The 27,685-nt window shown below is 36.4% G+C and overlaps 1 protein-coding gene across 1 annotated transcript; it reads left to right on the top strand.

The window, feature by feature from the left end:
• Positions 1 to 2,768: 2,768 nt before the first annotated feature.
• On the top strand, positions 2,769 to 26,509 carry CLCA4 (chloride channel accessory 4; the record flags this gene model as incomplete). The annotated part of the gene is given in 15 exon segments (XM_039255731.1): positions 2,769 to 2,802; positions 2,805 to 2,923; positions 7,444 to 7,584; positions 7,730 to 7,877; positions 10,711 to 10,819; positions 12,333 to 12,510; positions 12,848 to 13,066; positions 15,167 to 15,394; positions 17,450 to 17,627; positions 18,950 to 19,056; positions 21,518 to 21,733; positions 22,329 to 22,596; positions 24,377 to 24,547; positions 25,500 to 25,733; positions 26,118 to 26,509. Coding segments are annotated over 15 exon segments (2,742 nt in total), but the record flags the coding sequence as incomplete, so codon positions are not given.
• Between the last annotated feature and the right edge of the window lie 1,176 nt (positions 26,510 to 27,685).

The raw sequence follows: 27,685 nt of genomic DNA, 5'->3' as shown, positions 1-27,685 counted from the left end.
ACCATTGACTAGGTTTCCTAATCTCATCCATGCACATTCAGGGTTGTTGTCCTGTTCATATACCCATTCTACAATTTTCTCAATGTATGCTTAAATGTTTCTAAATATATGTTTAAATTTTTTAAACACATATTTAAATCTTAATACATGTTTCACTTGAAAAGAAGAAAATAACTTGGTATCATTATGACAGTAATATCTGTGAAATCATCAGTTTGGTATACTGGATAACAACTCAATTTTTTTCAAAGTTCCTTGTCTCCATAATAGATGAGGAAACCGAACCCTCAAGAGTGCCTTAAATGAGTCTGTTTGCTTGAGCAGGATTTAATTTAGATAAATTTAGCAAAGTCCTTTCTAATTTGTGACCAGCAGCTTCTGCCCAGAAGGTCTATTCAGGTTGGGCTGATGGAGACAGTGGCCGTTGGGGCTGGACCAGCCAACTGAAAATTCTAAAAAAAAGACTAGCAATGAACAGAGATGGCTATGGGATACCAGAGCAGCTTTCCACTTTCCCTTTTATGAACAGTATTCTAAATTTAGCAAGGGATATAGATGGAAAATAAGAGCATATATTTGTCTTTAATTCCATGGGGGTCCTTTTTCACGATCCCTGAATCATCACTCCTTTCTGTGCCAGCAAGAACAAGTAGAGGGGAATTGTTACAAATACTCTTCTATTTTCGTGGAGCTGTATGTGCCCAGTGCTTGTAGGAGCTTTTCCTAATTCTTCTGGCAAAGATGAAGCAGCTCTCTTCCAACCTTATAAACAGGAGTTTCCTGATTTTATTGAGGGAGTAATAGTACCTCCTCAAAAGCACACAAATGCTAAAGGGGATCTGAGCATGGCAGGTTTCTCCAACATTTCAAAGGTTTTGGACAAACTTCTATTTAGGTATTGTGATAATTAATTATTTAGGGTTAAAATGATAACCATTTACTAATTTAGTCATCCCATCAGTCAAAAACAGTTTTCTGAGCATTAACTCTATGGGATAGGTGCATGCTTGGTTTGTTTGAAGCCCCCACGCTGGAATTCAGGGGGCAATATAAGAGAGGTCAGCAAGGGAACAAGAGAAAGATTGCCTCGGATACACTTCTTGATGCTCAGCCCCTCTCCCTCCCAGTAATCGCATTTCCCTAGAGTTCCCAGTGTAACAGCTCCATCCTGTATCTTGTACAACATATTAATTTCATAAATGTAAAATTACCCCATGATATTCATGAGGGAATGAAAGGATGGTGTTGAATGCTGCCTAAGAGGACAAAGTCTGGGCACATGTGTTAAAATACCTCTCTTATCGATGTTGTTTTTTCGGAATGCAACATGATTTCCTCCTATTGAAACTCTTATTTTAAAGATATTTTCTGGTCTTCTATTTCTAGCTCTCTTCGAGTTTCTGATGAGTTCTGGATCCTTTTGCTTTAGAATTAGATATTTTTTAATTCGTCTTTACAATTCCTAACCTAACCCCTTTCTCCTTTTTTTTTTTTTTTAAATCTTATTATATTATTTGCCTTGTAAAACCATACTGCCTTATTGTGGAGTAATTAAATCCATGGCCTTCGGGAGGCGCCTGGGTGGCTTAGTCGGTTAAGCGTCCGACTTTCGCTTAGGTCATGATCTCGCGGCTAGTGGGTTTGGGCCCCGCGTTGGGCTCTGTGCTGACTGCCAGCTCGGAGCCTGGAGCCTATTTCGGAGTCTGTGTCTCCCTCTCTCTCTGACCCTCCCCTGCTCACGCTCTCTCTCTCTCTCTCTCTCTCTCTCTCTCTCTCTCCTAGAAAAAAAAAAATTAAATCCATGGCCTTCGGNGACCCTCCCCTGCTCACGCTCTCTCTCTCTCTCTCTCTCTCTCTCTCTCTCTCTCTCTCCTAGAAAAAAAAAATTAAATCCATGGCCTTCGGGGTAAGAATAATGTGTTCAGATCCTGACTCTGTCATTTGCTAGTTATGTAATCTTGGCAAGTTACTGAAACTGTACCTTAGTTTCCTCATGCATAAAATAAAGATTATAGTCACACTTAGCTAGAAAGTTAGTGAACATTAAGAGAGAGAATCTCTGCCCTAAATAAATCTTAACTATCAAATTATTCATTCTGCTTCAATAATGATTAGCACATACCAGACTCTTTGATATACTAGTATAAAAACTAGTTTATACTAGTATAAAAACAATATTCTATTGTTTATTGTTTACTAAACAGGATTTTCAAATATAATAACTGTCAAACTTCCTTAATTTGTCAAAGTCTTTAAATTTTTAAGTTAGGTTTCAAGGCCATCTTACCTAATTTGGTGTTATTTACATTTAATAATCTTACATTCTCCTCAATTATTTATACCTTTGTAAAGAAACCTAAATAGTTATTAAGTCTATCTGTAAAACTGAATAACAATATTGCCAAACAAATGTTTTTATTCATTTGTACTGTACAGAAAATACAAGGCATACGTCTATATGTAGGAAATAAACCAGAGTTAAAAAGTATAGAATATATATTCCAAGAGGAATATTTGTATTTTTTTTATAAAAACATCTTATCTCTTCTATGTTTCAGGTCACTTTTACAATAACATGCAATAAAATGTATAAACTGAAGTCAAACATTTTGCTACATATATAACATTGACCTTTATACAAGCAACATCCCATTATCAGCCAAGATGTTGATAAGGTTTAAGGCTATATATATGGAGAGAGAAACAAAGTGAAAGAAAAGCCTTTTGAACAAACCAACTTTGGAGCCAGGAATGCTTTGACAAGAACAATGGGGTTATCAGATTTTGTCTTCCTCTTAGTCCTAACCTGCTGCAGGGGTCCAATACTTCCCTTGTTCAGCTGAATAACAATGGCTATGAAGGCATTATCATTGCTATAGACCCTCGTGTGCCAGAAGATGAAAATATAATTGAACAGATAAAGGTAAGAAAAAATGGGATTTCTTCTGTTTAATTGTGGAGAAGAAAAAAGTTAGTAGTTAATTATTATGGAAACTTCTGAATGCTGCAGGAAGCTTAAAAGCAGCATGGTGCAGTGAAGACAATGCTGGAATGGCAGAGGGAATGGAAAGTTTTAGACAGGGTTCTGCCCTGTCTCACCATAAGACCAACACAAGGCACAGGGCCTCCCTGATCCTCAGTTTCTTCATCTGTAAATGGGCAGCTGGACTCATCTGTTTTTTAAACAACAATTTAATGAATTCTTTTTTTTTTTTTTTTGTTTCTAGGAGAGAGAGAGAGACAGCATGAGCAGGGGAGGGTCAGAGAGAGAGGGAGTCACAGACTAAAACAGGCTCCAGGCTCTGAGCTGGCAGTCAGCACAGAGCCCGACGCGGGGCCCGAACCCATGAACCGCGAGATCATGACCTAAGCGAAAGTCGGACGCTTAACCGACTAAGCCACCCAGGCGCCCCAACAATTTAATGAATTCTTATGGCATGTCAGGGAACAACAGTGAATTAAACAATTCCTTACCCTCATGCAGTACACATTCTATTTAGATAATATAGATAATAAAAACATGTAAAAGTTAGCAGGTCAGATGGTAGAAGGTTGCCCTGAAGTAAAATGAATCAGCATATTGGGGTAGGCAGTGTTGGAGCTGGGTGGGAGGAGAATGTTCATTACTATTTCATGCATGGCAATCAGGAAAGGCCTCACTGTTGATGTAGACATCTGAGCAGAGACCTGAGATGAGTGAAGGAAGAACCCACTGAAAACCTGGAGGAGGGAACAGCAAGTGTAGCAAACATGCTTGATGTGACCAACAGGAGGTGATGAGCAGGAAGAAGGGTGGGGAGAGCCCAACATGGAGACATCGAGGGCCCAGACCACTGGAAAGGCCCGGGCTGTTACTTCTGCATGCCATGGGAATTCAAAGAAAGATTCTGAGCAGAGGACGGGTGTGCTCTCTCATGTATGTTCTGGGATCACTCTGACTACAGTATTCAGGAAACTCTGTAGTGGGCTTCTACTTGTCACTCATCCTATATAAGTTCCATTGCAGCACAGAGGTGTGGAGGGACACCAGGTAGGAAGCTGTTGCAGGTGAGAAGTAATGATGACCAGGAACAGGGATATTGTGGTAGAGATCATTAAAGTGGTATAACTCTGAACATATTCTGAGGGTATTATAGACAAATTTGCTGGTGGTTTAGATGGGGGGGTGGGGGTGGGAGGAGGAGGAAAAATAAAAGTCAAAGAAGACATCAAAACTTTTGACCTGAACACTTGAAAGGATGGAATTATCATCAGCTGAGATGGTAGACTGTAAGTGAAAGTAATGTGGCAGATGGGAGATCAGGAGTTAGTTTGAGGCGTTTTGAATTCGAGATGCTTATTAGATATACACATAGATGTAGATAAGAATCTGAATTCAAGGGAGAAATCTGGGTGGAGATAAAAATTGGAGACTCATCAGTATGTTGATAAGATTTAAAGCCATGGTAATAAATGAGTTCACTGTAAAGTGCAGATGGAGAAGAACAAGGCTCCAAACCTAAAAGGAGGATTTTGATTTCTAAAGTTTCTACCAACTGTAACATTTCATGCAATAGAGATTACAGGTGTTACAGCCATGCAAATCAGCTCTCTGGTTCTCTGACATCAACATTTACTAATTTCTTACATTCAGTTCCTCCACTACTGTGTCCTTATGCTCACTGATTTAGCCTTTTGCGTGTGTGTTGCTATCCATTTGAGGCTGATGGTCTTGACATGGGTGGTGAGCAGGTGATTCTGTGGCTGCCATGTATCACCCACTCTGAATAAACTCTTGCAGCATAAAAGTGTTCATTTGTTGATACCTTTTGAATTCCAGGGGAATATAAAAATTCCTTTACTGAAGAACACAGGCTTGAATAGGAGTTAATTCTTGATAGGGTTCTACCGTGTCTCAGCTAATTCTGCATGATGGCGTCTTCATGTTTGGGAAGAGCCTGTTTCAAACTTTTCTGAACACCAGAAAGCAATATTTGGAAAAATTACTTGCAGTGGAAAAAAAAATTAAAATGTTCTCTATCAAATGCCACAAATAAAAGTTCAATTATTAGATATGCCTAGATTACACCATGTTTCCTGACATTCTCCCAGCCTCTGCAAAGTCCTTGCATTTATATTACCAGGCAACCTTGTGAAATTCTTTCATCCACATTATACAGAAGATAAAACTGTTATTTGGAGAGTAAATATGTTTTCCAAGGTCACATTAAATAGCACAATTAGAGCTGAGATCCAACTCATGGGTATTGAAGGCTAACAGATCTGGGTTTGAGTTCTAGCTTGTACAAGGTGACAAAAATTACTCTTTTTTTGTAACTGGTAAATCAACTTGTAGATATAACCTTACTTTGCAGATACCATCTGATCATAATAAGATGATTTACTTATTAATTATGATTAACTTATAATTCATGACCTGAGATGTCAACTGTCAACTTTCCTTATTCCTTTTATTCATGTATCTTTTTGTTTTGAAAGTACGTATTTTTTGAAACACTGATAATATTAATCATCTTTGATCCAACTAGGATATTATAGGAGTTCTGAGATGGAACTTAGAAGGAATATTACAGAAATTTTCCTTGGAAAGCCTGTGAGAACCATTAAAGCTCTCCTAGTATGCCTTAGGGGATCATAGTCATCTGAAATAGGGTCTGTAAAATCCCTCAATGACCTCATAGCATACCACTACCCAAGGCAGTTTGCATAGAGCTATGGAAATTACAAAGTAAATGGAATCCCTTGGAGTTGTATAATGCACAACCTACACAATTGTGTGTAGCAACCATACTTTTCTGATACGTACACAATTCAAAGAACCATATATATTTTTATCTCATAGAAACATAGTCATCACTTCAAGGAAAATGTGACAACTGGTGAGATCTAAATGTTAAAAAAAAAGAGAGAGAGAGGAAAAGCATCCTTAGGGAACAGGCAGAGAATTCTTTCATCTACTTTAGGCCAGTAATGAAGTAATTTCCAATCTACTTTAAGAGATCTCTGAAGTCCCTTTCCCAACTCCTAGCCAGTTCTTTGGGCCTTCAGTTCTCCGCACTCTGGCTTTTTTTTTTTTTTTTTTTTTTTTAATATTTTTGTTTATTTCTAGGAGAGAGAGAAAGAGACAGCGTGAGCAGGGGAGGGTCAGAGAGAGAGGGAGACACAGACTCCGAAATAGGCTCCAGGCTCCGAGCTGGCAGTCAGCACAGAGCCCGATGCGGGGCTCGAACCCACGAACCGCGAGATCATGACCTAAGTGAAAGTCGGACGCTTAACCGACTAAGCCACCCAGGCGTCCCTCTGCACTCTGGCTTCTGACTGATCCCATGGCTCTGAACCCAATCAGTTTGCTGATCTCTTTAATGTATTTGAGTAAGCACACTGGACTCTCTACAAGAGAACAAGATAGAGAGTCCTGGGATTCCTGAAGAAGAAGAATTCTATTGTGGGCTCATGTCAGGTCAGGAAGCATCACGGAGGAGAAGAGCTCACCATGAAGGAAACAACACTGTAAACCGGAATGTTGCCAGCAAGATGAAGAGTTTGACATTTTCATCTAGCTACCAATATCCCTCAATTATTCAGTGGTTTTGATTACGCAGAATAGGTCACCGTTAAGAAGCATTCATCCATCTACTTCCCCCACTAGACAGAAAGTTCTAGAGACTATCGTCCTTATTAATCATTACACCTTTGGGTTCAGGATACTGAACAGTAATAAAGTGATATTATTTTCAGCCTGTTGACAGAGCATCAAACTCTATCTATGATTTAGAAAGCTCTGTGTCTCCTATGAATGTTTCTATCACTCCACCCTCAGCTCCCAATCCAACTGTCTCTCCTGGGGGGTGGGAGCATAATGAAAAACCTCTCCCTATGATCCATTGCTACAGACTGTTATCCTCAGCTTGCATCAGCTAAAGCTGGTCTCTACTGAGACTTATTAACAGTGATGATATCAGCCAGTTTCATGACTATCTACGTGTACAGTACTTTATAACTCATTTCATAACTCATTTTATAACTCATTTCATATCTCATTTTATGTTAACCCTTAAGAAAGGTTGTAATAGTCCACTTAAGAGATGAAGAAACTGAGCTTCAGAGTGTTAAACTGGCCAACCTCTATCACTCAGAAGGTGCTAATGCCAATATTGGAACCAAGCAGATGACTCTAAAGTCTATGTCTTTGTCATTTTATAAAATTTCTTTTAACACTAAAGAGAAACATTCGCCCTCTGATGAAGGGTATGGAAAACTCAAACCTGTGATGTGTAAGATTAAGATACAACTTTGGACTGACAGGTGGCAGAACTGGAAACGTGAGGCAGAGGCCTGGTCCCTAGTGGGTTACTTTGCCTATCCACTCTTAAACTGGGAAATGCCTGTTTAGTCCCCTTTTTACTTGGCCATTCTCACATATTTTGTTTCCTTTAACAATAGGGTATGGTGACTACAGCTTCGACTTACCTGTTTGAAGCCACAGAAAAAAGATTTTTTTTCAAAAACATATCAATACTAATTCCTAACAGCTGGAAGGAAAACTCACAATACAAGAGGCCAAAACATGAAAGCTACAAACACGTAAGAGTCAAAAAGCTTCTCTTAAAAAATTATATTTTCTAGTGATCCTCAGTTTTGCAGCACATTGATTGTTTTTAGAGTGTTTCAGACTAAGTGCTATCATTTATATTTCTGATGTTTTAAAAATATTTTTAAACATTCTCAGGCCGATATTTTAGTTGCACCACCTACCCTCCCAGGTAGAGATGAACCATATACCAGGCAGTTCACAGCCTGTGAAGAAAGAGGAGAATACATTCATTTCACCCCTGACTTTGTACTTGGAAAAAAACAAAATGAATATGGACCATCAGGTAGGAGTTTTTGTTAAAACACATGTGTTGCAAATGATTCTAACAAGCATCTTTGTATCCAGGTTAAATGTCCAAGCCTTGGAGCCAGAGTCTCTAGATTCAAATCCTGACTTATCAACTGTGTGTGACCTTGGACAATGACCTAGTTTCTCTGTTTTTATTTGCTATAACATGGTAAATAGAAGGTTTCCTATTTTGTAGACTTGTTGTGAACACCAAGTTAGATAAACCATGTAACTGTAATCAGTACATCATCAAAAGAAATTTGAACACAGGACAATAATAAAATTTTTCAGGTGTACTTTTTAGATTTAATTTTTTCCAGTTCTCCACAGCTGGATATAAATCAATCACAAGCTGCCTCCACGGAAGACAGATGTATGGCAAGCTGAAAAGAGCTAGGATGTCAGTTTCTGGCCAAGAGAAAACAGTCATAGGCTATTAGTCACTGATATTATTATTCAACCTATTTGGCTGAACCAGATGAACCTTTCTATAAGTGATCATTTTTACCTAGAAAAATGGTAATTTCATCCAATTCCATCTAAAAGTTAAAAATCATTGTTTCAAATGACCTAAAGTATATTGTTTTGCATTAAAAAATGCAAATCATTGTTAAAGGAAGGTCCAACTCACATGCCACTATTCAGTGAAAACCTTCCTAAATCCACATATCCCACCATCTCTCTCTCCCACTGCCCTTCCAATGAGCACACATTAAGTCTCTTGTATCTGTCAAATCTTCAGCTAGCCTTGGTTCTGTCACCTAGACTTATTCTCCACCCCAGCTTGCAAGCTCCGTCATCCCATCCCATCCCATCCCAACCCAATCTTACCTTTCCCTCAAACTTTAGCCTGACCATGATTATTCTCCTTGGCACTTCTAATCCTTTGCACCTTTCTAAGCTATATTCTCTTTTCTAGCTGATATATCCAGCAAGATTAGTTATCTCAACTATAAGTATAAATACCTCAAATCCCTCACCATTCATATACTATGTTTCATTCAACTTTCCAAATCCTCTGTACTGAGTTTCCAGCCAGTTTCCTTTGGCTCCTGTTAATATACTTCCAAGACTATGAAAGAAAATTATAAAACTAGTAGTATCATTATATAAGCAGGCTTCCCAGCATCAGAGAAGCCCTCAAAGCTACTCAACAATGTTTGTACTGTCTTCTTGGCTTCCTTTCTCATTCCCCATAGCAGCTCTTCTAAAACTTCTACCATTTTTCTCAGGATCTCTAATTACTCTTTTCAATCCCACCAACAGATGTCTTGATTGAGAAAACAGAGCCCTATAGTCAAGCTAATTAACATATCATCTCCTCACATAATTCCCTTCCCTTCCCTTTCATTTTATATTTGTGGTGATAGCACCTGAAATCTACTCTCTTAGCAAATTATAGTGGGCATGAGGAGAAGGGCAACCTGCCATGCACCAAATGCCTACTGCCATAGCTGATATGAGGGCTTTTCCTTCGTACTCTGATTCCATTTGCCTAGAAAACCTCAAGCCAATGTTTTCAAAGTTCAGTGCATAGAGGAGTAACTTAAGGATCTTGTTAATATGCAGATTCTGATTCAGCAGGTCTAAGGTTGGTCTAAGATTCTGCATTTCTTGTTAGCTGCCCGGTGATGCTCATGCTTCTGGTCCAATGAACATATTTTGAGTTAAAGAAGAAATGTGACTTTTGCATAATTCTGACATTTCCTCTCTATTTTTAGATCTCCTGAACTAGTGTGAGTTAGAGAAATACACATTGTATCAGAACAAACATACTTCTAACTTCCTCTTCTCCATCACTATTTCCTCTGAAGTTTTTCCTAATATTGCTGAAACAGAAATTCTACTTCTTTCTTCTTCCTGCATTTCAAGCTGTGGATTTACTTTAATCTTCCATTTATCCTAAAATCCTTAGCAGAAAAAACCTTTTTTTTTTTTAAATTCCAATTCCCTCTCTTTGGCCTTTTCCTAGTCAAGGACTACACCTTGTTCATCTTTGTATTTCTAGTGTATTTCTAGACTTTGTATATCTAGTACCTAGTACCTTGTATTTCCCAGTAATAACATATACTGAATATATATAATTAATTATAATTATTTTCACATAATCAAAGCTTATCTGCATTAAGTACTCTACATTAATCACTTTATTTGAACATTCACCCCAAATTATCTATGGTCTATAGCAGTGTTTTTTTTTTTTTTTTTTTTATTACCCACTCCCTCAGGAGCATTTATAGGCTTTTTTTTTAAAGCTTATATTTTTATTTTGAGAGGGAGAGAGAGGCAGAGAGAAAGGAAGAAAGAGAATTCCAAGCAGGCCTCCAGGCAATCAGTGCAGACCCAGACCTAGGGTTCAAACTCATGAACTATGAGATTATGACCTGAGCTGAAATCAAAGTTGGACACTCAACTGACTGAGCCACCCAAGTGCCCCTATCAACATCTTTTAACTAATCACATTCTAATGAATGTTAATACCAAATATATGTTATATATCTGTTTATGTTTTTGGTGGAAGTAAGCTTTATAGAGCTAAAAACCATTGTAACATCGAAGACTTTTTGTCCCCCAAGAGCCAAAGCTCAGTCTATTCTGCCCATAGCATACACATCATAATGTTTTCTTGATGTAACATGTTGTATCATAAAAACATAATACACTATTTAATGTAATGTTACATGCTTTTTTACAAATAAAAAATATAAATGTTAGCAGTTATTTAAAACCTAAATACAATTTTTTGACTGAAACAGTTTGTTAAAAGATTTAAGGGACAAATTTTGTCACTTGAATTGTGATCATATATTTGGAATATTTTCCTACAGACAGACTGCTTGTCCATGAGTGGGCCCATCTCCGCTGGGGAGTATTTGATGAGTACAATGAAGATGAGCCTTTCTACAGTGCTGAGTCAAAGAAAATTGAAGCAACAAGGCATGTAATTACTTCAGACTATACCTTCTTATTCTCCTTAGGTTTATTTCTTTTAAATTCCAATTATCCCAATGAAGATAATAGATGCTATATCACAAAACAGTGCATTTCTGTTCTGGGGGTTTTTTTGTAGAAAATGTACCTTATTGTAGCTGATTTTCCACTTAAAATACACATAACTTCAAGAGCATTCGGTAGCAACTTGGCATATTTTTATACCTCTCTCCCATAGCTGCCAGAAGTCATTTGTGCTGAAGCTGCACTCTGTGTAAAGGATTATATATAGTATATGGCAAATCAAAATAATTTATTTACACACGAATAAAAACAGTGGTTAAAAAACAGTGGTAAATGCAAGCTTAATAAGAAATCAACTTTCAAAAGGGCCAATCAAGAACTTCTTGGGTTTTGCCAAATTCATTTAAAAATACCAATCTACCATCACAGTTAATAATAGACAATCCTCTTAGTTTCAGATCAATAGAGCAAAATGGTTGTCAGTAATTGGTTTAAAATTAGATGTCATCAGTTTAATAGTTTAATCAATCTTAGATGCGTACTAGGTCTCTAAACTTACCAAAAACATACAAAATAAAAGATACTTGATTTCATTGAAGTCCCTTCCTTTGCCCATTTGCTTCACCAATTTCAGTACACATATTTAAGGAATATTACATTGATTACATTTGTTTATACTATATTCCCCCTAAATGTCCAGTCTCTGTTACAGAATATTCATCATGGTTGTTAATGTAGATACCATTATGTTCACGGAGTTCTAGGGCATTAAGAAGCATACACATATTTAGGAGACCCTCTAAATGACTGAATGCAATCTAGCAATTGCTTCTTAATTTTGAAATGGAAACACATTGAAAAGATGAGATACATTCACATTCCAGCATCTTTACTGTAATCACTGCTACCTGTGGCCAATTCCGTGCAATAAAACATAGATCTAAAATGCCCCCACCAGTAAAGACCACTGTCCTAGGCAGTACCTCAGTCTTTCCTTCAAGCCACATTTTGCTTTAGATAAAAATGCTCCTTGAAAAAACAAAACATGTCTAGCTATGCCACATCCTATTCTCTTGGAGATATCTTCTTTGAAAAGAATCCTCCAAAGATCTTCAAGCTACGGTAGTAGCGAGAGTAAGTGTTTTCACAAGTTACCTTGTCCAGATGCCTGCAGTGCATTTATCATCACAAGGCCACCAGGAAAGCTATTTGGAAAGGGGCAGTCTCCAGCCATTAGGACTAACAGGACAGCAGCAACTTTAATCCCAACAGGGAACTCAGCCATTACGTATACTAGACATCCCACTTAAAATTTCTTTCTGCAATTTCTTGAAAAACAGCTAACTGCTCTGATAGGAACACTTAAATGTTGCTGTCAAAAACAAGATGTGTGTGGTACATAAATAAGAATAAAGAAAACCTTGATAGAAAGACTACTTAAGACTTAAAAATTTTGATTAAGTTGCCTCAAAAACTAACTATTATATATTTTCAGATGTTCCACAGGCATTACTGGTTTAAATAGAGTTTATAAGTGTCAAGGGAACAGTTGTACAACAAGAGGATGCAGAATTGATTCTAAGGCAAAACTGTATGAAAAAGATTGTCAATTCTTCCCTGATAAAGATCAAACTGAAAAGGCATCCATAATGTTTATGCAAGGTATTAATTCTGTAAGTATGTCAATTGTGAGTTCAGAGTGTATATTTATATTCAAAGGATATGTTATCAAGTTTACAAAATATCTGTGCAGGTTTCCTGAGAGACTACATATATTAATATAGAGTTCTTTAAACATTAACTGGCACATAGTAAGCATTCAACTAGTGTTACCTATTATTACAATTATTCAAAATCCATATTACTATTATATGATTCCTCAGTGAATCTTATTTCATTAAATAAACAACATGTTTGCCAAGAACGCTTTTTATTTTTCAGATTTATAGTTGAATTTTTAAATACTTTATATGTAAAAAGGTTTTTATTTTCACTTTATTAATCTTTTAGGTTGTTGAATTCTGTAATAAAGAAAACCATAACCGAGAAGCTCCAAGCCTACAAAACAAAATGTGCAATTCCAGAAGTACATGGGAGGTGATCAGCAATTCTGAGGACTTTAAAAACACAACATCTATGGTGGCTCCACCCCCTCCACCTGTCTTCTCATTGCTGAAGATCAGAGAAAGAATTGTATGCTTAGTTCTTGATAAGTCTGGAAGCATGAATGTAAGTCTGTGGGCCCATTTGTTCCTGATGTAAGGACATTAAAGTGATTGAATTGCTAAGAATACTCAACACTTCCTGCTTGTTCTAAATTATATGGTGGCATAAGTACAGTCACCTCTTATGATCATGATCTCAAGAGGGGGCGGTGAATATTGTAATAAAAGAAGTGTGGCAATGGAATTAAAAAGATCTAATCCAAGATACAACCCCAGAAAATAGAGAGTTTATTGAGGAGTACTTTTAGATCCTTTAGTAAAGCCTTAGTTAGAAGATTAGTACTAAAGATTTTTAATATGGACATGCTTTCTAACTTTGTCTCTGTTATCTAATGGAAATCTTAACAGACATAAGGAGAGAGTGGATTAGGGCTTCTGAACTCCATTCCAAGTCAAGGAACAAGATCAACGAGGAGAATTGTTATCATGCCTTTACCTTATTTGCATCATCTATAAATGACCTCTTTATGCTCAAAGCCACAGACAAAAAGCATAACCATAATAAAGATACAGTCATCACTTTTCATCCTTTTGGCTATGATCAATGTAAAGATACAGTCAGATTCAGTGATTTATTCCCTCTGCTATCATTCAGTGAATGGGAAGCATTGGGCCAGGGTCTAGGAGTAGAAACTCATATCCTTGAAGAATTCACTGTTGAATAGAGAAATTGCGCTCTCTCTTTCCATTATTTGGCTAACTCATACATATTCTTCAAGTTTGGTAGAGGCACCTGTTTCCTCCAGGAGGAGATGGGCTGGGCTTCTAGGCTAGGCTAATGGTCCTGCTGGCCTCGCACAATGACCTGTGCAAACCTCCATTACTATATATTATGTTGAAATTATACATTTCTCTCCCACTAGACTAGGAGCTCCCTAGGGCTTAAAACAGTGTCTTACTCATCTTTCCATCCCTTTTGCCTAGAACAGGGTTTATCACATATAAGCACTCAATGGATAATTGTTGAAATGGACTACAATGAGCAAACATAATATGAAAAGGCACCCAGAAGGATGTCACATTAGAGGCAGAACAGAGCATGCTGAAGATCAAGAAGAATGTCTTCAACAAATGGGGGGTTGAGTGGTTACTGAAAAGCACAGAAGTTGATACAGTTGAATGAAATGATCTACAATAGCAGAGTTTCAGAAAGAACATCAGAATGCTAGACACCTATACATAGAAGTGTTCTAGGAAGTGTTGCTGAGGAGAGATGAAGTTCCTTATTGGGAAAAGATGAGCAGCCTCCTTTGGACATGATGTGGGTAAAGCTAAGTTTAAAGGTAAAACAAAGTGGTAGAAAGAGACCCCTCAAAGATGGAAATGTAAGAGAAGTTTTTCACTGTGGCTTGGTTCTAGGGAGTTCAGAGGGAAATTTGGATGTGTGTGGCGGGTGGGGGTAGGTACCACAGATCAGTTGATATTGAGGAAAGGAAAAGACAAATGTACGAAGAGCCTTATGTCCTGAACGTTCACCTAGGAAAGAGTGATGTGAGTTTTAATGAGCTGTCAAAGAACCAATTCCAATTAGTCCATTGGTGGGGAAGTGGTGGAGAGAGGTTAGGAGCAGAAGAGGAAATGGGGGAGGTAGGAACTGGGCCTCTCAGAATATAGCTGCAGCTTGACTTTCATCTTCTGGGATGTCCCCAAGATGATAGGGAGATTTCAGTCTCTAGATGGAGTCCATGATAGCCTGGTTTGATAATGTGGGATTTGGGAATAGTTTCAGTTTGATACAGCTGGAACAGAGGATCTCAGGAGTTATTAGGCAGTCTCTAAGAGGTGAGTCATCACCTCATAATTGCAATCCAATCCCTACCCTACCCTCCACCTCTAATTTGGGTGCTTAGCATCCAAGAATCAGCTCTAGTTAAAGCCTATGTTCTTTATTATGCCATGTGTGTTCCATAATACACATAACTATATTTTTCAATTTTATTAATTAAAAGAAAATTGCATTCTTTAATAATACCAATTATTATTGATAAAAAATCAGTGACAAATTTTATTCACTCGTTTTATGTGATCTGCTATTATTTTCCAGTTGAAAACCCCTTGGTTGTTTTCTTGAGGTTTTTTGTTTTGTTTTGTTTTTTTAATGCAGGGTTTTGATCGCCTAAATCGAATGAACCAAGCAGCAAAACATTTCCTGCTGCAGACCATTGAAAATGGATCCTGGGTGGGGATGGTGCACTTTGATAGTGCTGCCACTGTTAAAAGTAATCTAATCCAAATAATAAGCAGCAAAGAAAGAAACAGGCTCTTGGAGAGCTTACCTACAGCAGCTGGTGGAGGAACTTCCATCTGTGCTGGAATTAAATCAGCATTTCAGGTGAAAATCATATTGCAAATATAGTTTGTTCTTTTTTAAAAAACTGAAGTATAATTGACATTCAATACCCTATTAGTTTCATAGTTATTTGATACTTTTATACCTTATGAAATGATCCCCACAATAAGTCTAGTTACTACCTGTCACCATACAAAGTTATTATGATATTGGTAGCTATATTTCCTATGTTGTACATTATGTTTCATCACTTATTTATTTTATAACTGTAAGTTTGTACCTCTCAATCCCCCTTACCAGTTTTTTGTTATGATTAGTACATTTTTATGACAAATGCTGCCACACATACTTGCTGTCTGATTTTAACATGACTAATCCTAAGAAGTGCAGGATGAACTAAGCCCATAGAAAAAATTTCATTTAATGATTTCTTAATGGATCAGTAAATCAATGAATAAACTGAAGGATGAATAAATGCCACTAGAGTATAAGCTCAATGAGGTTGGAGACTGTGTCTTATTACACCATCCAATAGTCAGTGCTCAATAAATATTAAAGAAATAAGTGTGCTTCAGCAGCAAAATTCATCAATTTTTAAGGTAATGAAGCAAATTATATGGTATGATTCCACTTTGGGCCAATCTTCATTTCAGTTTCTGTGACACTGAGTTGGGGAAAACTGATGTTAATTAAATAGAGGTAGCAGGGGCTGTTAGTTATAGGGTCAGGAAGTAATATCAGAGTACTGACTCTACTACTTACTAAGTGACTGTAGGTAAAGTTTTCAGTGCCTCATCTATGAAATACAGGAAAATAAAAATGCCTACCTCATAGGACTATTATGAAGTTTAAATGAAATATTACACTTATGTATGTAGAATAGTATCATTTATATATAGTAAATGTATATATTTCACAAATGCCATAATAATTACAATGGTCATATACATTTGGATAAAAATAAGACTCACAATATATATTATACATTTCACTCAAACATGTAGGAGTAACATGATGGCGATGTTATATAAATGCAATAAATGTATTAGAGCATTTCCTATTTTTAGTGTGATTTTAATGTATGTTAAAGCACATTTCACATATATTACAATATATACAAGCCACTATTTGCCTAATAACATGCAAAAATTGAAGTGAGCTGGTCACTTTGTCCCCTGACACCAGCTTTATTAGGAAAATCTAAATTCCAAACCCATTTCTACAAATCTACATAAACCTCCACTCCAAGCTCATGAAAGCCACTGATAATCTGTCATTTGTTTCCCTTTAACTTGGACTCAGTTTGTCAAAATGGTGTACCAAGAATCCACTACGAATTAAAGTTGTCAGAGAAGATGAAATATAGTTGCTATCCTGGGATAAATTCTCTTTTTCCTCTCTTATATGCACCTAGATTCAGAACTCTGCATTTCAAACTGTTTGGCTTTATAAGAAATGGGCTCAAGTCACAAATAGAACTCAATTTCAACAAATATAATCCAGGTATTTTCTGAGCACCACCAATACTCTTAGTTTTGTGCTCTTTACTATTAGAGTAAAATAAAAGTTATACAACAAGATCCCTAACCTTGACCTGCTTAAGTTTTCTGCATCTTTTCTTTATAAGTATACTAAAGGTTGCCTAATTTGGAATCATAAAACTTCTTTAAAATGTTGAGATGGGGTCTTGATGCATCTAGCTGTATATGCAACAGACTTTATATACTAATGGCTTGTTAGAGGGCAGTCCAACAAGAGAAAGCAGACTAATATTTAATGCCACATTCTGCAATTATATTTTTGATGTCTGATTGACCTGAGTCCTCAGACTAAGATGGCACTGTTATTTAACCCAAGTAGAATTTTCCACAGCCCTGAGCCCACATAACTTCACTTCAGCAAGCATTCTCTGCAGATAGACAGAAAATAAAATCATATTTATGTTTGCCTAAAAGTTGTTGATTACAGATTCTGCTTTTACAAGAGAAGCTATCTCTTCTGCACACTTTTGTTTATTTTCTCTGCACATTTTTTCTAATATCCCATAAGTCTTTTGATCTAGGAACACTTGTAATTATTCTGTCATTATATCTGCAGGTAATTAGACAAATATACACCCAAATAGATGGATCTGAAATTGTCCTGCTGACCGACGGGGAAGATAACTCAGCAAATATTTGTATTGATGAAGTGAAGCAAAGTGGGGCTGTCATTCATTTGATTGCTTTGGGACCATCTGCTGATAAAGCAGTCATAGAGATGAGTGTTATAACAGGTGAATAATAGAATGACTTATATATTATTGTCCTTTGATAGTGATACATAAATGTAAAGGCTAACAACTTAACAATTTCTCTAAAGCTCCTGCCCTGCAGGTGCTATGCCAGGACCTTGGAATCAGAGTCACACCAGACCTGATCTCTGTTCTCAAGGTGCTCACAGTCCAGCTGGCTGAAGAGACAAATAAACTACTAATCAGATAATGTAATCAGATAACATCCTTCCATGACAGGAGAAATATATAGAAATAAAGCACTATGTGATCAGAGGAAGCCATTACTTCTCCCAGGGTTGCATTGAATCAGAGAAAGAAGGCATGAGAGATGAGGTGACTTCTGAGCTGGGCCATGAATAAGGTGTTTACTTTTTCTGGAGAAAGAAGCAGTGAGTAAAGATGATCAGTCATGAGCAAAAAAAATCATGTCAGGATGACAGTGTAAGGCACATGGAGAGATACTGGGAAATCCATGAAATCAGAGCATAGACTTTGGATAGGGTTGGGGAGCAGATGGATTAACAGAGGCTCAAGCTGAATAAATCTAAATAACAACAAAATTTCTAGATGAACTATAGGGTAGATACTGTCTTAGATACAGAGATATATAATGAAGATAGACCACATGTTTCAGTGCCTTCTTAAATGTAGTAGAATAAACAAAATCTAGAACATTATGAATATCAATTATGATATTGGGTTGAAGTCTAATGCTACCAAATATATACTTGTTTTTTAATGCTTAGTTGCACAAACTCCCATTACTTCAAAGTACTTTCATGGCCATTGTAAAATTAATTTCTGTCCCAAGTGTCCCTCTAAAGTAATGCCTTTTTTGAACTTTTCTCTACTGCTTACCATTTTTCTACCTCTCCATTGCCAGTTTTTGTCAGGTTACTGCAATATGACAGCTCTTTAAGCTTCCTAAACTGATTCTGACCCACTTTGGTTGAAAAATCTGAGAGCCAGAATTATTATAACTGTATCTTAAAAAAAAGTGAATAATTACCCTAAAGGGCTGTGAGGTCTATGAACTTTAATACATGGATTTGTAACATCTTTCACATTCTATTATTATTTCATGCACTCTAGCCAGGAATATTAATTTCTACGAGTGAAGTATAAAGGCTGCTTACGTTTTCTAGTTATGACAGTTTTAAATTAACATTTCATTGTTAATCTTTACACATACCAGATTTTGTTCTATTTTAATAATATATACTGAAAATATGATTTTGTTTATCCTATTATCATACTAACTACTAAAATGCGTAAGTATGTATTTTCTAGAAAGAAACCTACTTAATGTATTTACCTTTTAGGAGGAAACCATTTTTTTGCTTCAGATGAAGCCCAGAACAGTGGCCTCATTGATGCTTTTGGGGCCCTTGCATCAGGAAACACCGATCTTTCCCAACAGCCTCTTCAGGTCAGAGATTCCACCCCTCAGGTTTTGGTGTTTATACTTAGCCACAACCAAGAGAAATAATTCCGTTGTTGAAAGTTTTGAGTCCTATATTTTTCTCAAAGTAAATTTTTATTAAAATTAAAATCTGAGTATGAAATAGAAGCTATTCTTTCAATATGACCAACTTAAGTAGTGAAGTAGCAGATATACTTTTTCTTTTTCTTTTCCCATAGAGCTTGGTTAAGGGATAACATCAAAACTGAATACTGTTAACTTTTCTGCCAAAATAGATTTTGTCCAATAATGTAGCATCCATTTTGCTATAAATGCATTAAAAAAAATCTCATGCTTCCAAGATTTCCCCCACCCTTCACTGCTATGAAATAGATTTGAATTATACGAATGCACTCAAGAATGTGGTGTGGAAATGGAAGCAATGTATCTTGGAAATAATTTATCAAAAAGAAAGAGAGTGAATAACCATTGCATATCTACAAATTTAGGGCTCTTCCTACCTCTTCAACCACTTTTTTCACTGGCTTTTTATTTTATTCATCTCTCTTCTGAATGCCACTTCTTTTCTCATTTGTGTTTCAATAGGACTACCATTTTCTGTAGTTAGATTTAAAAGTTCTGACAACTTCTTTCATCCTTCTTCATTCATGTACCATGTAAAATGTCAGCACAGCCTGTTTCCTTCAAAATATTTTTTTACAAAATTCTATTTCTATCAATATCCATCCCCACCAAGTGCATGCAATGTCACTTGTATTCCATCTTACAGTTCATCAAGTCACTGCCTGCATTACAACTTGCCTTGATAACCTAGACAAAACTATTTCCTCTTCTCTCCAACAACAAAGAGCAAGAAGGTATAGGATTCAGAGTTAAGATAATATGGGCTGATTGGTTTGGAGGTTGAGTTTGCAGCCTTGCCCTGAAAACAGTTTAAAAATTGATCTGAGATCTAGCCTGGATCTGATGGAGAATAACATACATTTCTGAAGGTTTCTATCTGTATGACTGAGAAAATGATGACAAAATTGACATGGAGAGAGGGAGAACTGACTTTGAGGATATTATTTCCTGCTCTGTTTTAACCTTAGATTTTGAGGGGCTGGTGAAACACTAAAGTGGAATGTTCCAAATGAATTTTAAAATATGAAAGTAAAATATGGGAAATCATCCAGAAAAGAAACAGTTGCATGGAGGATATGCTTAAAGTTTCGATAACGGTTTTCTAAATGATGTGGAAGGGGCAGAAAGTTCTGTACCCCTCACTCGAAATGTCTTTAGTTTTTTAAGTAGAGAAATAACAAAAAGAAAAAAAATTTTGAAAGGCTAGCCTCGATTTGTCTTGGGAGAGAAGAGTAAGAACAGTTAGAGGTATGTTGCAATAATCCTCAATAGAGGATGAGAACTTGGATTTGGATAGTGGCAGTTAGAATATAGAGAAAAGGCTGCATCTCACTCTTTACTCAGTTGTTTACCCCTAGTACCACTATGTAGCCAAAGCTTTCTCATTTACTTAGACTTTCCTGAAAATCTCTCACATTAAGATTTAACTTAATAATAATACATGGTCCACTCAAAAATATGTCCACTTAACACAGAACTGAGATTTTTGTCATTGTAATGATGTTGCAGTGGTAGAATTCACTCCCCTCTATCAGCACTGGTGTGAAAGGGTTTTTGGTTTAAAAGACTGGTTTAGAATAGAAATGAGATTTCCCATCATTTCTGGAATGACACATTTACAGAAAACACTTTCTTGATCCGTGGATAAACTTGGCTTTCCTTACCTAAGAGTTATCAACAAAGACTTGAAAAACTTTCTTTGACACCCCTCTCAGAGAAAGGTCCTATCTTTCACATCTCTTCTCAGGATTCCAGTCTTCATAAAGTTTGCCTTCTTTCTACTCCTGTTGGACTATTTACTGCCTAGTGCGGCTCACTGTATCATGTGTGAAAATTATTTCAAGATTTCACATCAGGAAAATATCCCTGTTTGCTTCTCTCATAGTTTGCTAGTCCTGATTTTCTCTGTTGAGGCCCCCCTTTACTGTCTCTACTCACATACTCTAGCCACAACCAGTATTTGTTAGGTCACCATGAAAATGGACACATGCATATCCTACAGCTAATTCTCTGAGGTTGTAGCACCCTTTAATGCTAAAGACTTGGGTGGATGTTTGCCAAGACAATTAGGAAAAAATAACAGGGCCATATTTCCAACTATAAATTCCACTCTCCTGCTTTAATGCTTTTATTATGCCCTGTCCTTTCCTCAGACTCTGTATTTCTATGCTTTCTGACTGACAACTGTCACATCCCAATCAGCATTCAGAGAGATCACAAGCCTAAAGTAGTGTACCCTGTATAAGCTTGTTCTCGGGCCAGAAATTAAAAACTACATTACAAATGAAAACAGAAAAAATTACTCTCTTCTCCAGCCATTAATTTTTAAAATATATTTAAACAGCTTGAAAGTAAAGGATTAACACTCAACAATAATTCCTGGATGAATGGCACTGTGATAATTGATAGCACTGTGGGAAAGGACACTTTCTTCCTCATCACATGGGCCAGACAGTCTCCCACTATTTCTCTCTGGGACCCCAATGGAACACCAATGAGAAATTTCACAGTGGACATGGTTTCCAAAATGGCCTATCTCAGTATTCCAGGAACTGCAAAGGTAAGCAACCAGCTTTTAGACTTCCTTGCAGATTTGTTTTATAGCTGAAAATACATTTTTTTACTATCACAACCACAGCTGTCAATAGTTGTATCATCTTTAAAATTACAATAAAATAGAATGTACTTTCCACCATGCCTGTGTGGTCCCAAAAATTATGGAGGCAGGGAAAAGGAAGAACATATGCATTAGGAGAAAGAGAAGGGAAAAAATGAGGTAGACTAAGAATAACTTTGAAGAAGCAATGTAGGGAGAACGTGTGCAATTTGGTGAGTAGATAGCTATTCAGTCACTCCTTATTAGCACTACCAGATCTTAAAATCTGTGAACTTTGAGTTCAAAGAGTGAGGCCAAGACCAAAGCAAACTTTCCTAAACTTATTTTTCCTAGCTGACATTTCCCAAAGTTTGAACACCATGCATGACAATAGCCAGGATGCCCTTTCTAAACTGCCTCAATTCTCAACCTTTTACCCTGAAAACTGTCAAATCCTGTTTATTATGTAACATATTTATAAAATGTATTTAAGAGTTGGATGATGAAACACAGAAGAGCTTGACCTTGGATATTTAATATATTTCCATTTAATTTTTAGGTGGGTGTTTGGACCTACAGTATTCAAACCAAAGCAAACCCAGAAACATTAACTATGACAGTAAATTCTCAGGCAGCAAATTCTTCTGTGCCTCCAATCACAGTGAATGCTAAAATGAATAAAGACACAAACAGTTTTCCCAGCCCAATGATTGTTTATGCAGAAGTTCTACAAGGGCATGTACCAATTCTTGGAGCCAACGTGACTGCTTTCATTGAATCAAATAACGGAAAAACAGAAGTTTTGGAACTTTTGGATAATGGTGCAGGTAACTCACAGGTTTTTATGAATACACCTGTAATTTTATAACTCAGGATATGTTATGGGTCCCTGTAATAGTGCGGGGCAGTAGGACAGACTCCAGAAGAACTGATGCAGATTGTGGATGAACAGCAGGACCAGCAGGGAATTCCATCTACATAAAACCTACAAAGTACGTAGCAAGTGTCCTGCACATAGTAAGCACTCAATAAGTGTTATTTACTGCCATTATTATTTGCCATCTGGACACCCAATGTCTGTTAGCCATCAAGAAGGTCTCATTCAGGAGGTTGAGAACAGCATCAAGAATTCTGAGCAAGTTTCTTAGGTGCACATCATCAAGAGAATCTAGCCAGAGTGACTAAAGCATAAGCAGCCAGATGGGATTAAATGGTAGAACTTGAGCTCCTGGCAGAGATGGAGCAACAGGCAAGAGTAATTCCTAACAGCTGGAAAAAAGTGCAACACAGAGTCTTGGGAACAGAGGTCCAAGAGCAAGGAGAACAGCCAAAACAGACAAGAGATATCACTAGAGCATCAGATGCCAGGTCTGAATGGTAGGAAACAAGATACAGAGTTGGCCATGCTGTGGTCTATATGGGGGACAACGACTTTTTCCCTGACTCTGGATTGTTCCAGAAACTGATCTTTCTTTTGAAAGGGCAATGAGCAAGGAAATCACTGTATTGATAACCTTCTGAGTTGTCAGAATTTTCTATTAGTGTCTTGCAATGTCAGTCAATATATAATCAACTAGAGTTTGCCCTGTGAACATTTATAAAGTAAAATTGTTCTTTGGTACACCTCATTGCCTTCATCTGATATAATAATATTTTCCTCAACTATTTCCTGACTTCTCCCCTTTTCCCAAACCCTCTCATGCTACATTAAAAGTTAACCTGCATCTTGTTTCATGTCTAAAGGTTTTACCAGATGGCTACTTAGCTAATTTGTAATGCCTTTACCTAAGAAGGTATTGGTGATAAACAATGAATTAGAGCAGGGCTTCTCAAACTTTAGCATGCAAAGGAATCACCTGAGGGGCTTCTTGTAACACAGAATGCTAGGTCCTTCCATAGAAGGTCTAAGTAATTTGCATTCCTAATAAAATCAACAGACATGCACATGGTGCTCATCCAAGTACCTCAATTCAAGAACCTCTATCTTAGAGTGTTAAACTCCTTGAGATATGTGTCTGTAATTTAATGAATAACTCCAGTACTGGTGATATCAAGACATAAACTTATGATGCAATATTCCTGAGTTTCCCCAAATGTTTATTCTACTAATAGAGGGGTTTTCCACTGTCAGACCAGAGAGTTGATGGATCAGAGAACAAGAGGTGAGGATAAAAAAAAAGGGGGTGGTTGAAGAGAAGTCAAAATAAGTAATTTTTAGGTAACTATAGTGAGATTTAAATCATTATGCAAAGATACTTTTTTTAGTGGGAATCCTTTTGATTTGAACAGGAGATGACATAATTATGTGTTTAGATAAAGTAAGAACTGTAAGAAAACCATTTGGCTAAAACATGGTAATAAGGGTACTAAAATAATCTACATAGAGGTTGATAAACTAAAGGTATTTATGTATATAATAACTCAAAGATATATCAATTCAAAAGGATACTGGTTTGAGAGCATAATAGAAATATTCCCCAGTAGGTCAACTACAAAATAGCCTAATCGAGGGGATATGCTTATAAAGTCCATATGCTTGGCCTAGAAAATGCATACATTTTTCTTTTTCTTCACAATAATATTTTATTCTTTCATTTCTATGACAAGGTGCTGATTCTTTCAAGAATGATGGGGTGTACTCCAGATATTTTATAGCTTATTCAGAAAATGGCAGATATAGCTTAAAAGTATGGGCTTATAGAGGAGCAAATGTGACTACACAAAACTTAAGGCATCCACTGAAAAGAGCTGCACATATACCAGGATGGGTAGTGGATGGTGAGTAATGATATCTGATACCTCGCTTGAATGATTGTGAGTTAACACGAGTAAGGTTTCAAACACTTTACACCTCAAAGTACAGCTTTTCCCATTTCTGAAATGAAGTTCTCAGTCATACTGTCTTTGCATCCAAATTATGCTAAGCTTTGTACAGTGTGTGGCATCTAATAAGCACTCAATAAATGTCAGCCATTATTATATAGTAGTTTGGGGCACCTTACCTATATCAACAACTATCTGTCAAATTTATAACTTAGATAAAGAAAACAGGCTAATGTGTTATGTATCTAAGCACAGGCTAGTGGCAAAATTTATTCTTCAGTTCACAGAGATACCTGATTCAGTTCACAAAAACACCTAAATGAGTAAACACTTATTTTGAATGTTTTTGTTAAGTCAAAAGGGAAACTGTTTAGAGTAAGGTGATGATAAGGATTAATGTATTCTTTGTCAGCTTTCCTTCAATTCATCCCTTACCTTGTGACTTTTAGGGGTTCTCTGTTGGAAGCTGGAATATAATTTAAACTATTTTAGTTTAAACTATTTGTAGCAGAGAGCAAGGGAAAAACGTGGCTCAAGCAATTGAAAGGGAAACAGTAAAAATTTACCCAGGTTATTCCTAGCTTATAAATAATTTAAGAAATAAAGCAGTATTTTTTATTTAAGGGAACATATTGAATTACATAACATTATTTCCATTCAGTGCAGCCTTAATTCCAAGTGATATGTTTTCCAAATCTACCCTGCAATATCATGGCCAGGAATGCTAATGAACAAATTCTGCCACCAATTGGATGCCAATGACTTTGTCACCAAACTTAGTAAAAGGTGACTGTGTATATGTATGAAAAGGAGGGGGCAGGGAGATGTAAGATGAGGAATTCAATTCACTGAATTCTAAAAATACTAGTAGAGATTTGCCCATTAAGTACAGCAAATTTTAATGCAGGGAAAATTGAAGGGAATCCACCAAGAGTTGAAATGGATGAGGATGCTCAAACAACCTTGGAGAGCTTCACCAGAACAGCATCTGGAGGTGCATTTGTAGTTTCAAATATTTCGACACTTCCCTTGCCTGATCTGTACCCACCAAGTCAAATCACAGATCTTGAGGCCACACTTAATGGAGATGAGATAAATTTAACATGGACAGCACCAGGAGATAATTTTGATGTTGGAAAAGGTAAGGATAAAGTGACATGTAGTGCTGATTAACTGAAAGGTGCTCTTGCAAAAGCAAGGGTATAAAGGTGGGTGGGAAGAAAACAATTTTTAATTGGTTACTCATTGAAGTATTAATTTTATAATCTGATAAATTCAAATTAATCAAAAATGACACATTTTAACCTGGTCCCACTTTTCAAAGAAAATAATATTTAGCACATATATAGATAAACATATATATATACACATATATAAACCAGAATTAATCTTCCATAGAAAAATTAGTAATGCTTTGGCTATAAGTATAAGATTTGCATAACTAAACATTTTTGAGGGGAAAAGATAAAAAGGAATTTAACATGATATGCTCTAGTTTCTAAACAAGTAATATTTTTTTTCTTAGTTCAACGGTATATCATAAGAATAAGTGGAAGTATTCTGGATCTAAGAGACAATTTTGACAATGCTCTCCAAGTAAACACTACTGATCTGTTACCAAACGAAGCCAACTCCAAAGAAACCTTTGCATTTAAACAAGGAAATATCTCAGAAGAAAATGCAACTCACATCTTTATTGCGATTCAAAGTGTGGATAAAAGCAATTTGACATCAAAACTATCCAACATTGCACAAGTAGCTCTGTTTATTCCTCAAGCAGAACCTGGTCCTGATGAAAGTCCTTCAAATCCTAGTCCTGATGAAAATCAGCCTAATTCCAGAGTTAACATTTTAATTTTGGTGTTGTCAATAATTGGATCTGTGGCAGTTGTTAGTATTATTATAGGTGTGACCATTTATATCTTAAACAAGAAAAAAAATTCAAGAAGACCTAGAACAGGATTTTAAAAAACATAAACAACAAAACTTAAGAATATTTCTTAATTTTTAAGTTCATCCTGTGTGACCATGAATTCATAAAAATAATTTTAAGAGTTCTAGAAGGGATAGCTGGATTAAATATAAACATGCAGGGGTACTTGGAAAATTATAGGTAAATATTAATGTTTAAAATTTTCATTTTCTCATTATTTTTCATAAAAAATGATGAATAAGATCCTTTTTCATACTGATACCTGACACTCATATTGATTAGATACAAAAGTTTTCTAGAATAATTCAAATTCCGTCAAGAAGTTAAAATTATTTATTTCAGTAGTCAAAATACAAATATAAGAGCTAATAAACAATATTTGAGAAAAAATGAATTTGGTCTTGGTACTTTTAAGTATATATTGATGTTATTACTTCCATCTGAAGTCTCCACTTATATATTACTATATACAACATGAATAAGGTCATAGACATGGAAGATGATAGCAAAACACTCAGTTACCATCTGTCAAACCATAGTTTATCCTAATTTCAGCTCAATATAATTACATAGATATATATATATATGTCATCTCCCTTTTCATGTAAAAAGCCATGCCTACCTGCTGTGTAATTTTCTTTTATTATAGGAAAGAATTACTAAAGCTACTATCTATTGCCCTTGCTTTCAGATAGAGAAAGAAAACTCAAAATTTTAAACCGTAATAGTTTACTTTTTACTCAAAGTGATAGCCTAAAATTCACAACCATAGTAATGAATGAGATCAATTAAAGAGAGAATGTAGGTTGGGAAGAGCAGGTTCACATGGTAGGCCATGCCAGGCACGCCAGAGACCCCTTTGATGCAAACAAAATGGGACATAAAATACCTATTCCCTTGAATAGAAATGCTTTCGGCACAGTGGTAAGCTATAGTTACATGCTTTATGGAGAAAATGTAGGTAAGAAGTAAGTATAAGACACCTGGTATTTTACCAAGAGGGGAATAAAAGGCTGAAATTCTATGCTGGCAACAGAGATAATACATGACAGCCAGACATTCCCTATGTCCTTTCTACCCACCTCACTGCTCTACAGGCAAAGCCCACCAACTTGGTTATTACCCTCCCTGATGCTTCAGTACAGTAGCTATGCTCAGAT

The sequence above is a fragment of the Hyaena hyaena genome, unplaced genomic scaffold (assembly GCF_003009895.1).
Source record: "Hyaena hyaena isolate Hyena2069 unplaced genomic scaffold, ASM300989v1 scaffold_544, whole genome shotgun sequence".
In the NCBI taxonomy this organism is placed as follows: Eukaryota; Metazoa; Chordata; class Mammalia; order Carnivora; family Hyaenidae; genus Hyaena; species Hyaena hyaena.
Note: the sequence above shows the minus strand (reverse complement) of the source record. Positions and strands in the feature narration are given on the sequence as shown.